The sequence below is a fragment of the Panthera pardus genome, unplaced genomic scaffold, assembly GCF_024362965.1.
Source record: "Panthera pardus isolate Hobbes unplaced genomic scaffold, ASM2436296v1 HiC_scaffold_5, whole genome shotgun sequence".
NCBI classification, from domain to species: domain Eukaryota; kingdom Metazoa; phylum Chordata; class Mammalia; order Carnivora; family Felidae; genus Panthera; species Panthera pardus.
The window spans coordinates 15,646,495-15,659,734 of record NW_026526980.1 but is presented as its reverse complement, the minus strand read 5'-3'; the positions used below and the strand labels follow the sequence as shown (position 1 = coordinate 15,659,734).

The 13,240-nt window shown below is 47.6% G+C and overlaps 1 protein-coding gene and 1 long non-coding RNA gene across 4 annotated transcripts in view; one reads left to right on the top strand and one right to left on the bottom strand.

The window, feature by feature from the left end:
• Positions 1–5,815: 5,815 nt before the first annotated feature.
• The window catches only part of LCMT1 (leucine carboxyl methyltransferase 1), a 40,948-nt gene continuing 33,523 nt past the window's right edge, over positions 5,816–13,240 (bottom strand). For all 3 annotated transcript variants that reach the window (XM_053894294.1, XM_053894293.1, XM_053894292.1), the window contains 4 exons: positions 11,427–11,528; positions 10,242–10,333; positions 8,199–8,296; positions 5,816–6,028 (listed from right to left, as the gene is read on the bottom strand). In XM_053894294.1, the coding sequence (XP_053750269.1) occupies positions 6,006–6,028; positions 8,199–8,296; positions 10,242–10,333; positions 11,427–11,528 (315 nt within the window). In that variant the 3' untranslated portion in view covers positions 5,816–6,005. The remainder of the gene's footprint in view (positions 6,029–8,198; positions 8,297–10,241; positions 10,334–11,426; positions 11,529–13,240) is intronic.
• The window catches only part of LOC128774853 (uncharacterized), a 46,257-nt gene continuing 43,642 nt past the window's right edge, over positions 10,626–13,240 (top strand). Inside the window, exons 1-2 of the long non-coding RNA XR_008419308.1 lie at positions 10,626–11,959; positions 12,621–12,724. This is a non-coding gene — a long non-coding RNA (uncharacterized LOC128774853). The remainder of the gene's footprint in view (positions 11,960–12,620; positions 12,725–13,240) is intronic.

The window sequence follows — 13,240 nt, the reverse complement described above, 5'->3', positions numbered from 1 at the left end:
ACCATCCAGACTCTCTGACAGCCAGAAACTCTCTTCCTGCCCCCTGGTCCAGGTCCCCCCCACCTGGCACGTCCCTAGCACCTCCCACAGCACCGCCTGGACTTGCCACAAGATACTGAAATGGCCAAGTTCTTTATCAAGGCTGCTGCTGCATGGTTCTCTGCAAGTGCAGAGGCCACATCCGCTGTGTCCACTGTGAAATCTTCATACCTAGCACGCAGCTCAGCACAGAATAATCATTAATGAAAGAACCGATCAACCCATACTTGCCTTCTTCCCGGCAACCCTCACACCCCCACACCTGTACTGGCTAGCTACTGAAGGATAGCCAGCTATCCCCAAGCCCAGTGACTTAAAACAATAACCATTCATTGAGCTCACGATTCTGCAAGTCAGCTGGGCAGTTCTTCTAGTCTGGGCCGGCTTGGTTGATCTCCTCTGAGTTCTCCCGAACATCTGTGGTCCGCTGGTGTGTTGGCTGGGGCCTCCAGGGAGGGCCTCATCTGGGACAGCTCATCTCTGCTCCCACGTGGTCTTCCCATCCCACAGGCAAGCTGGGGCTTATTCACATCCTAGTCACCACATGGTTCCCCAGCAGCGAGAGAAGGAGAACCCCAGTGCACAAGCACCTTCAAGTTGATGCCCTCATCCTGTTTCTTATCGGTCCGTTGGCCAAAGCAAATCGCATGGCCACTCCTGATTCAAGGTGCAGAGAGAGACTATGGAAGACTTTATGGCCATTCCTTGGGATCTGCCACCCCTCACCACCAGCACCAAAGCCAAAAGCTGCTGCCCTTTGTGACTCGTTTTCCTACACTTGGTTCCCTGCAGTGTTCCTTTTGGCATGATTTCACCAGGATATTCCAAGAGCCCATTCCCCGATTCTCACCCCTCAAGGACCACCTCCACCTCCCACTCCGTCAGTGGTCCCATCTCCTTACATCTCTAAATTCTCCCCGCTCTGCAAGCCAGGAGCCACCCTCAGGGTTCAGACCTCCCAGCACTCAAACTCAGCCACAATTGGGAAACAGTGGGTGGGTAAACTGTGAACAGTGAGCCTTACCTGAGTTCCCAAAAGCTCTCCCAGGACACTTTATTACTCAACCACTGAGTTTAACAAGTTCTCTGTTTGCAGACAGAGCAAGATGATTTCTCTGACATTGAGCTTAGCAAGGTTTGGATGTTTTCTATCTGCCTTTCTCTCTGGGGGCTCAACAGCCATTTGTGTGCTGGCCTGGAGAGGTGCCTCACTTGAATGGTACCACATTATTGCAAGAGTTGTTGTTACTGGAGGCATCTTCCCCCCCACCCCACACTCGTGTGTTGATCTCTAAGTAAAAGCCTACCAGGTGTCACCATATTCATAACCTACTATTAATGATAGTAGCTGAGTCCCCCACATCAGAACTCTGGCGATGTTTACCCAGAGCTATAAATCAAATACCTTGATACGGTAGGATTACATCATCTTTCACACCATGACCACTGAGTCATCAGAGCACTCAAGTAGCACCATAATTATATTATTTATTTATTTGTTCACCTGCTTCACTGTCTTTCAGTGCCTGATACATAGAAGGTGCTCGATAAATACTTGTGGAATGAATAAAAATGATGAGAAGCTCAGGAAAGAACCACAAAGACACCAAAGAGGGTGCTGAGATACAGCCACAGGGGAAATTTACACACGGTAATGGGGGAGAACTTTTCTAAGGAGCTGAGGTTTCAACTAAGCCTTAAGGGGGAAGGCTGAGTCAGGAAAGGGAACAGCAGGTGCACAGGCCAGCAGAGGCAGAGTTTGGGCAGGTTAGGGAGAAGAAAAAAGGCAGGGCTAGAAGAAGCGTCATGGGTAGGAGAGTGGCACAAAATGACTAGGAGAGGGGAGGAGGAGCCAGACCACATAGAGTCTTGGGGCTTGTGAGCCATGGGAAGGAGTTGGGCTTCATACCAAGGGGAAGAGGGGGCCTTGAGGGTTTTAAGGGGGGTGTCGCAAACGGCCCATTTTATGTCTGAGGCAGCTACCTTGGAATGAAGCTCTCCCCGCTGTACAGATTCTTATACTCTCTTATGAAGACCTTAGTCCCAGCCCCTGGCTGGCTCTTAAAAACGCTTGGATCTGGACCACTCAGCCAATGAGCCTCCAGGTTTTCTGGAGGGGAATCTTGTATAAAGTGTCCAGCTTTCAGAAACGATGTTGAGGCACGTGAGTTCTGCGGGCCTTTCACTGTCCCCAAATTTTCTAACTTCTACTCTGGAATTAATCTAGCGTCCCAAAGATAGATAATTGGACCGTACGATTTGGGTCTCATGGAGTTTCACATCGGCCCTAAGGCACAGGTTTGTGTCAGAGGGCCCTGGGGCAGGCCCTCCACAGCCCGGCCCCCAGCATTCACAGAGATCCCACTGACGAGGCCCAGGAGAAGCTTCTCGGGGCTCTATGTAGGAAGGGGTGTGCCTCTCTGGAGCACGAGGCTGGCTGTGATTTTCTGGAAGCTGGAGCGTGTTTCTGTCTCTGTGAGGACTTGTGGGAGTCAGATTTGCAGCCCAGCAGTACCTGCGCACACCTGGGGCACCTGGGTGGCTCAGTCGGTTGAGCGTCTGACTTCAGCTCAGGTCATGATCTCACGGTTTGTGAGTTCGAGCCCCACGTCGGGCTCTGTGCTGACAGTTTGTGGAGCCTGGAGCCTGCTTCCGATTCTATGTCTGTGTCTCCCTCTCTGCGCACCTCCCCCGCTTGCACTCTGTCTGTCTAAAATAAACATTAAAAAAAATACACACATCTGAGGGCCTTTCTTAATTTTTTAAACTTATGTTCCACTCCCCAAAGTATTTATTTTTGCCGTTTGTGATGAAGGAGTTTTATCAGCTGTCTCAATCCTTTCTGTGGAACGAGGAGGGATATAAAAAAGTAAACTAAAATTAAAATATTTTACCCACAGAAGACATTTTATACAAAACCGTCTGTACCTCCCCCCCAAAAAGTAAAAAAAAAAAAACTCTAAAATGAAGATATAGTTTGATTCTGCTTTGAACTTCATAAATTTTCTGATATTATGTAAACATAGTCTCCGTGCAGTGGAACAAACACAATCAAAATGACCCCACACTGGGTGGCCGATGACCTAAAAGCTTTCCAATTTCTTTCTCTCTTGCCCATCTGGGATTATTACAAAAGCCAGAAATCCAGGTATTTTATTTCCTAGCCCTTCTTGCAAGGAGGCCAAGTTCCAGGGTGGCCAGATTTAGCAAATAAAAATAGGGGACACCCAGGTAAACGTGAAGTTCAGACAAGCAACATACAACTTTCTTAGTATAAATATGTTCCACATTACATGGGACATACTTATACCTTAACAATTCCGTGTTGCTTGCCTGAAATTCAAATTGAGCTAGGCACCCTGTATCTTATTTGGCAATGCTACTCAGTTCCCACCATGAGATATAGGCAACGTATATTCAGGCACATTTGGGAACAAATTCATTCTGAATAAAACGATGGAGACCACTGAAGAAAAGACTCACCTTTCTTCCTACCCGTGAACGCAGCTGTGATGCCTGGCAGTCTAGCAGCTACTTTATGATCATAAGGTAACAAAGAAAAGATTGAGAGTCAACATCTTGATGAAGACAGAGCACAAAGAGCAAACTGAGGTCCTTCATGATATTCTCCAATATTTTATTACTGAAATTGAAAGCATTCCAGATACCCCCTGATGTTTTGGGTTTTTGTTTGGGTTTTGTTTTTTTTTGGGGGGGGGGGCGGGGGGTTGTTTCATTTTTGTTTTTTTAGCCATTTCTGCTACTAGTTATTCAAAAGCCTCACAAAGAACTGTAAGATTTTGGAGAAAGGGGTCACTCTTCATCACTGACATCTAGAACGGCCCCCAAATGGGAAACAAGCCAATCTGATAAATGTGGAAGTTTATCAGGAATAAATGAGCCCTGCTTGGGATTTTCCTTCTCCCTCTCTCTCTCTCTGCCCCTCCCCCACTTGTACTGTCTCTCTCTCAAAATAAATAAACTTAAAAAAAGTTTTAATTTAAAAAATGAAATGAAGTTGGTAGGTACTTTAATGGACATTTCATAACACAATGGTCAACAGTAATGGTGTTATCATTTGCCTTGAACAGAAGGTAATCCAAAAAAATAAATTCTAGGGAAAAGAGAAATATAATGGAAGCAAAGCAAGGTGTTTTGAATTTTAGCCAGATTCTGTGGCTGCCTCAGTTCACAAAGTGCTAACACACTGATAAAAACCAAAACCAAAACATTAGGAACAATCTGCCACAGTGCAAATGAAATGTGTCCAAGAGCAATACTCACTTTTCCTACTAGTAATGTGCTGTAATATTTTCTATTCTATTCTGCATCTTTCTAAAATAGTGGTTTTGATCCATTACATGGATTCACCACGTGGCTTGGTCCCACAGCTTCAAAACCACTGGATTAATGAATGTTACAGAAGTGTTAAAAACACACCGGTACCTGGAGCACCTGGGTGGCTTGGTTGGGTGGGTGTCCGACTTCAGTTCAGGTCATGATCTCACGGTTTGTGGGTCCGGACCCCGCGTCGGGCTCTGTGCTGACAGCTCAGAGCTTGCAGCCTGCCTCGGATTCTGTCTCCCTCTCTCTCTCTGCCTCTCCCTGGCCTGTGCTCTCTCTCAAAAATAAATAAAAACATTAAAAAAATTTTTTTTTCAAACATACCAGTACCAGCCTGAGAGCTTCCCTTGAACTTTATTTTTGAGAAAGAGAGAGAGCACTTGAGCAGGGGAGGGGCAGAGAATCCAAAGCAGGCTCCAGGCTCTGAGTTGTCAGCACAGAGCCCGACGCAGGGCTTGATCCCACAAACTGTGAGATCATGACCTGACCCGAAGTCAGATGCTTAACCGACTGAGCAACCCAGGCGCCCTGTTCTCTTTGAATTTCTTAAGACTCAAAAGATCCCGGAGGTGGGAAGGGGAGCAGCTTCCTCGCTGCCGTCCTGCACGTGCAGGTTCAGGTTCCCGGCCCCAGGCAATAACCATGGACAGACCTTCTGTTTCCTGACTGGGGAGGCTTCCTGGGCCCTATTCGTCTGTACAACTGGATTAGCATCCTGTGGCTGCCGTAACAAACCAGCACAAACTCAAACACTGGTGGCCTCAAACACTAATATTCTCTTACAGATCCAGAGGCCAGAAATTCGGAATCCACTTCACTGGGCTCAAGTTGTCAGCGACACTGATTCCTTCTGGAAGCTCCAAGAATCTGTCTTCTTGCTCTTCCCAGCGTCTAGCGGCCGCCTACGTTGTCGGCTTTGCCCTTTCCTCATCTCCAAAGTGCACCGCTGTTCTCTGTCTCCACCATCACACCTCCTTCTCCTCCCACCCTCCCGCCTTCCCTTGTAAGGACCCTGTGACTGCACTGGGCCCGCCTGGATAATCTCCCCATGTCGGTCAAGGTCCTTAGCTTAATCGCACCTGCGAACCCCATTGGCCATATGAGGTGAGACATTCACAGGTTCAAGGGACAGCAGCAGACGTTTCAGGGGCCTTCACCCAGCCTGCTGCAATAACCAAGATAGGCTCAGGCAGGCACGTGCATCAGCTGGAGGTGGAGGCCGAGGTCAAGGTGCCAGGTGTGACATCAGTTGTCACAACACAAGCACGCGGGAATAAACCCCCAAATGGACGCTGGGGTCTGAGCGGAGTCTGACTCACAGGGAGCAAGCCAAGGCTGGAGGAAGATTCGGGAGCTTTGGTTCTGGCTGACGTGGCGGTGAACCAGAGCCCTCCCAGGGGAGCAGCACACGAGCAAGTGCAGAGGACCAAAGGCAACTGGCAACAGAGATTTATTTAAACGGTAAGCCAACGGGCACAGCAGGTGGTGCGACAGCCCTGGGAAGTGAGGTCTGTCAGGGTGTGGGACGAGCCCAGGGCTGGCCACCGCCCAGGAAATGTGGCCAGTCCACTCTGGGAAGGTTGGTGGCAGCAGCTCCCAGCTCGGCCTGGGCTTCCAATAGATTAGTAAGTGATTTCCTTCAAACCTGAGGAGGGGAAACACACAATAATGTTAGCAGACTCACACTGTAGGGCAGAGAAAGCAGGCAGCGGCAGGAGGACGAGGCCCTGCTGGACCCCATGCCCCTGGCGACCGGCTCGGGGGCACGGGCCACACGCCTCGTCGTGGCAGCTCTGGTCTCTGGCGTGGTACGAGATCAGCCACGAGGAAACAAGAGACTGGACAAGGCTGCGTGTGCAGGGGTGACAAGGGGATTAAGAGAGCACGGTCACAGCTCACGGGCTCTCTGCAGGTAACGCCCAAAGTCTACCCTTTCAGTAATGAACTCTGAGCAAGTGCGGACACGGGGTGGTTCTTCACCTCACACATACAGCACCCGTGTCACAAAGCTGCCCCTGACACAGAGGTGTTCGGTGTATTAAAAAACTTTATAAAAACTAGAATCAGGGGCGCCTGGGTGGCAGTCGGTTGGTCGTCCGACTTCAGCTCAGGTCATGATCTCACCGCTTGTGAGTTCCAGCCCTGCATCAGGCTCTGTGCTGACAGCTCAGAGCCTGGAGCCTGCTTTGGATTCTGTGTCTGCCTCTCTCTGCCCCCTCCCCCCCCGCAACTCGCACACTGTGTCTCTCTCTCTCAAATATAAATAAACATTTAAAAAATTATAAAAAATAAAAACTAGAATCGGCTTCGCAGTATTCTGGACAAACTACGTTTCCAAAAGTGTGGGAAAGTTGAGTCAATCTGGACATAGCCTCAGGACAGAATTTTTATAAAGCTGTTAAAATTATCCTCAGTGCAAGTTTTTCACAGCAAGGGGAGATGGCTGTCATAATACTAAATGGAGAAGATCAGGACTCCAAGTTACACAGCACAGGAAGTCAGTTCTGCTAAAAAGAGCACGTAGCTAGAAAAAGAGTGGAAGGAAAGAGCTACTAGGGTTGTCTCTGAGTGACAGGCACGCAGGCAATCTTCCTCTTCTTTTAGAAGCTTTTCCTCTTACGTTTTAGAAGCTTCCAAAGTCTACTAAGAATCACGTTGTTTTTAAAATTGGGGGGGGGAGGGGAATGACAGTATAAAACCCCACTCATAAATCATTTTAAATAAAAAGACACATTTAAAAGGATTTTTGGGGCTGAACTGCTCGGTAAATTTATAAACTACTGGAATGATAAGCCCCAGGGGGAAGACTGACAGCTACATATCAACATGGGATTTTCGCACAGGAGAAAAGTTCTGCCCTCGCTCCATCAAGTTCTGTGTTTCGTGTGGGCTCCCTGCCTCAGGCTGTATTTCATCGGACCGGCTGCAGGATGACCTCCGCAGGAAGTCTGAAGGGCGGCTACTCCAATCAAGGCCAAAACTGGGATCTAACATGGTCTCCACGAGGCTCTGAGAGATGCCCTAGGGGATGACCCCCCCAGAAGAAGCGAGACCAACACGGGCCCCTTGTAAATGAGGAACTGGTCAAGACCGAGGAAACAAGAAACACAGAGGCGAGGATCCATGCTCCCTCCACAGCCTTCTTCTGCCAGGCTAGAGGACTTCACCTTAATCATAGGAGGTAAGAGGTGGGGTGCCTAGTGGCTCAGTCAGTTAAGTGTCTGACCTCGGCTTGGGTCACGATCTTATGGTTCATGGGTTCAAGCCCCACGTCAGGCTTTGTGCCAACAGTTCTCAGCCTGGATCGTGCTTCAGATTCTGTGTCTCCCTCTCTCTCTCCCCTTCCCTGCTCACACACTCTCTCTCTCTCAAAAATAAACATAAAAAAGAGGCAAGAGGGAGAAATTCGACCCGCAGCTGCAAGGGTTTGCTGGAGACACAGATGAGGACATATCCTCATATGTGTCTAGGTTATGTCTAGCAAACCTGGTTATAAGGTGATTAACGAGACAAACAGTGGTTACTTTTATTAAGATTACTGCTTTCAACTCTCAAGGTCTTTTCCCTTCCAACTGAGGAAATGCCACGAGACTGCTAAAGCGTCGTAGGTTTGTTAGTGTGGTCCACATGACTTATTTGAACAATTCACCGGGTTTCTGTGCTATGAAAACACGGAGGAGGGAACAGCTAGTTTTCTGAATAGGCTCATGAACACACACATACGATACTCCAGTTTTTCCAGGCATGTCTTATATTCTTTGGAGAGAAAAAGGTCCCCATTTCTAGGTCCAATCAACAGATGTAAAACCACGTACCTAGTTCACTTCCTCCTTTGCTTGCCCAACAAAGGCAGTAATGTTTCATGAGCTGTTCGAGCAGCTCCATTTCATCCAGGAATTCAAGTGACTCTATTCTGGGGAGAGAATAAAAAACAGTATGAATTTATGCAAATGAAAATGAACATGATGACCGAAAGTTTAGGGATATGGAAAGATGTTCATATTTATACTAAGAGGAAAGAAGGCTATGAAATAGTGCATATGGTATGGTTCCATTTTACTTTTGTTGTACAAAAATATACCATAAGCAAAGTCAAAAGACAAATGAGAAACTAGAAAAAAATATTAGTATATAAATGACAAAGGGTAGATTTCCTTGCCATGTAAAGAGCTGGTACACGTCATGAGAAAACCTTTTATAATTTTTTTTTAAATAAAAAAAAAATTTTTTTTACATTTATTTTTGAAGGAGAGGAGTGTGAGAGTAGGGAGAGGGACAAAGAGAAAGGAAGACACAGAATCCAAAGCAGGCTCCAGGCTCTGAGCTGTCAGCACAGAGCCTGACGCAGGGCTCAAACTCACGGACTGCAAGATCATGACCTGAGCCAAAGTCGGATGCCCAACGGACTGAGCCACCCAGGCGCCCTCCTTTTTTTTTTAAGTAGGCCCCACACCCAATGTGGGGCTTGAACTCACGACCCTGAGATCAAGAGTCAGTTGCATGCTCTACCGACTGAGCCAGCCAGGTGCCCCCCCCACCCCGCATTTAAAATGGACACCCTTCCACTCAGCAGTTCTGCCTTTAAGAGTTTACCCTATATGTACAAAGATGTACGTTCCAGAATATTGACTGCAGCCTCACAGCTGCATCACAGCTGTAACCGAGGAGAGCTGGGTTCAAGAGGTTATGGCACACTCACACAGCTGGAGGATATGCAGCTATCTGAAAGAATGCGATGGGTCTGTGTGCACCGACCTGGCACAGTCTCTAAGGCTCACCGTGGAATTCGAAAAGCAAACTGTAGAGTAAATAACGTGCAGAGTACGCTACTATCTACGTCAAGAGCAAGTGGGGGACATACGTGCTTCCACACGCGTAGCTCACTTCTGGAAGAACAGACAAGGGCACTCGTGTCTTGAGAGAAGGTGGGAGACTCGTGGTGAGGGGAGCAGGATGGAAGGGTGGTCTTCGTACTCTACACTGCCTTCTTCTGTTTTGTTTTATCATGTGCTTGTATGATTTTTTTCAAAAGAGCATTTAAATATAAGCTTTAAAATATATACACAAAGAGGCGCCTGGGTGGCTCGGTCGGTTAAGCGTCCGGCTCTTGATTTTGGCTCAGGTCACGACCTCACGGTTCATGGGTTCAAGGCCCTCACCTCGGACTCTGCACAGGCATCATAGAGCCGGCTTGGGATTCTCTCTCTCCCTCTCTCGCTGCCCCTTCCCCACTCGCGCTCTCTCTCTTAAAATAAAAATAAGTTCAAAGAAAAAATCTGCAAGCAGACTTTTCCCCCTCAGAAGCCCTTGGGCAATGTCATCTCCCTCCTCCAAAACACAGGGATTGTGCAGAATTGCCACCGCACAGGGTGCTCTGGGAGTGCGACAGGTGTGACTGCTCGTTTTGACCAAAATAACCCGCTTTGGCACAAACCCTATCTCCGTTAGTGGCTAATGAGTTCCTCTCAAGGTGCTATGGTTTAGCCTGTATTAGCAGATTAACATGGTTCAAAATATATCTAGTGAGGGTTGGAGGTTTGAGGTTTCTTTTGTGTTTGTGTTTACATTAAAGACCGTTATGGGGGCGCCTGGGTGGCTCAGTCGGTTAAGCGTCCGACTTCAGCTCAGGTCACGATCTCGCAGTCCGTGAGTTCGAGCCCCGCGTCGGGCTCTGGGCTGATGGCTCGGAGCCTGGAGCCTGCTTTCGATTCTGTGTGTCTCTCTCTCTCTCTGCCCCTCACCCGTTCATGCTCTATCTCTCTCTGTCTCAAAAATAAACATTAAAAAAAAAAAAAGACAGTTATGTCTTTAATCAATCAAAATTGTTCGCCGTGAAACTAACTCTCGCCAATCCGCACCTGCTCGCTTCAGCTTGAGGCAATCTGCTGTAGACTTCCATCATGTTGACGGCTGATGCTGTTTCCCACCCATTCGACAGGAGCCGTTCTTTCTAGAATGTACAGTGGAGAGAAAAGGGAAGGCACAATGCACCGTTGTACAAATCCAAGGCACTCTTGGAGCACATGAGAATTTCTCTTAGATGACTCCTTTTTCAAAAGCCCATCCCAGCCCCCATCTTTCTTCTTTTTCTTTTCCAATTTTCTACACCAAACATGCATTGTTGTCATGGGAGAGAAGTCACTAATGTATATTTAAAGAGAAATAAAGGTAGGAACTTCTCCATGAGCAAGAGTGTTTGAATGCGTTCGAGGGGTAATGTGACATAAGACATGTACAATCTCACTTATTTAATAGGGGCAGGGCTGGGTGGTGTCTCTTCAGCAAAAAAATAAAAGAAAAATAAAAAAAGAAAAAGAAAAAGAAAAAAAACCAAACAAACTAAAAAAACAATAAATAAAAGATATTTAAAGTCTCTATTACAGATTCTAAGAAATGTAAGGGATGTGTCAAGTAGAAAGTTTGGACCATGTTCGGATCCTGTTTCAAACACACCACCTATAGAATTTTTTTCTTTTTTTTTTAAACAACTGGGGAAATCCAAACACGGACTGTGGAGTAGGTGCTATGGAGGAGTTTCGGCTGCTGTGTGAGGTACAATAATGATGTTACCATTATCCCGGGGTGGGGGAAGAAAATGCTTACTGGTAGGAGATTCACATGGAACTATTTATGGGGGTAATACTATACTCTCTGGATGTGCCTTAAAATATTCCAATGACAACACCGACAAAAAATGGGGATAAATAAAACAATATTGAAAGATGTGAGTCACCAAAGTTGGCTGATGGGACATGGGTTTTCGTCCTACTGTTCCCTCTACGTTCATGTTGTTTGAAAATATGCATACTGAAAACTTGGACTAATAGGGTATGGGAAATGGGAATGTGTATTTTCCAAACCAAGATGGCGGCCCAGGTCTTGGACTTCTTTAGCGTGACGAACCAGTGGGCCACGTGGAACCCCAGCTGCCCGTTCAGGTGGGCACTCGACAGGGCTTCTCACATTCTCTGATCTGAGAAGGGAGTGTGCCCTTCCCTGGGGGGTTAAGGGTACCAAAGGATGTCCCCGCCCTGCTCTCTGACCTGTGACTCTAATGACTTGCAGGTCTCCACTCCCGCCAGGTCACATTGTCGCCTCCGCAGGTTTTCGATCATGATCTGTCCGAACCGGTCGTCCATGTTCACCTGGGAAGGGAAAGAGGAGGCTGGGCAATGCCAGAAGGGCTTCTCGAATACGCAAAATCAGACAACAGTATTCTGTTTCTGAGCCGTCAAGGCTGATGTTTGCTAATACCCAGTGCAGTCAACGGAGTCGGGTGCGGGCACGGCACGCAGGGCTGACGAGAGCGTCGTCTGCTGCCGCCCCCTGCGGGGCAACCGGGCGGTGTGCGCTCGGCCTGGGAGCCGGTCAGACCACTGAGCGGCTGCTCCACAGGTAGACTCCCACGTGCACGCCACGTGCAAGAGGGTTTACTCCGCAGCGTGATGTGTAACGGGACCTATGACGGAAAGGACTCACATGCCCATCCGCTGGGGTTAAAGCAGTTGTGGCATGGTCGTTTAATGAAATATTACATTGCCATGAAAACAGCAAGAGGACATCCAAGTAGATGTAGGTACAGACGTAGACACACAGACACAGATACAGATGTGGAATGATTCTCAGATAACAGACTCTCGAAAAGTACAGTACAGAGGGATGTGCATAACATGCTCCTGTCTGCCCTTAAGAAAAAAAAATCTCTAGCTACATTTATATATGCACAGAATAATTCTGGAATCTGGCAGTGTTGCTTCCCAGGTTGGAGGACTCACTAAGGTCTGGGGTAGAAGAGACACTTACCTTTCCCTGCATACCCTTTTGTACTATTTGATTTTTTTTTTTTTTTTAAGTTTTGCATGTGGTGTTACTTATCTAATGAGAAACCATTTAAAACCCCCTTCTTACAATGTTTATTCATTTTTGAGAGAGACAGAGCATGAACGAGGGGAGGGGCAGAGAGAGAGGGAACCCCAGAATCCAAAGCAGGCTCCAGGCTCCGAGCTGTGAGCCCAGAGCTCGACGTGGGGCTCGAACTCATGAGCCGTGAGATCATGACCTGAGCCAAAACCAGATGCTTAGCTGACTGAGCCACCCATGTGCCCCCCATTTACCACTTCAAAAAAACCATTAACGTATCTATACGCACAAATGTCACAAAACATACATAATACACCGCGCACTATTTTTACTTTGTCCCAAAACGTCAACAGTTTACTATACGAAATGATTCCCAGAGCTCCTGTGACAACGGTGGCAGGCAAGAAGCAGCATCACTCTCTCTCGGTGGACGTGTGAGGCTTACGTGGCATGAATGGTCACACTGGGTGCCTGTGAGCACGTGCTCCATCATCTTCCTGCCTGGGTCTGAATCCTGGCCTGAAACTTACCAGCCGTGAGGCCGTGCGGCCGTGGGCAGCAAGCTGTCCAATCCCTCTGTGCTTGGGTCCCCTCACCGGCCACACCTGCCACACCCTGGTTACCTGACAAGTAGGTTAATACAGGTCACACTCATGGAAGGTGCCTGCTATATAGCAAGCAACTTCTACAAGTTCGCTACCCTTATTATATCAGTACTGAAATTTGCATCACTCAGGGAGCCTCGGTCGGTAAGCGACCGACTCTTGATTTTTGGCTCAGGTCATGATCTCACAGTTTGTGGGTTTGAGCCCCGCACTGGGCTCTGTGCTCACAGCATGGAACCTGCTTGGGATTGTGTCTGTCTCTCTACCCCTCCCCTGCTCGCTCTCTCTCTAAAAAATAAATAAATATTAAAAAAAAAGTTTTTTTCATCATTCATGTGGTTTTTGTCATTTTAAAATACTGATTAGGAAATCATGGAAGGCATGTGAGCAAT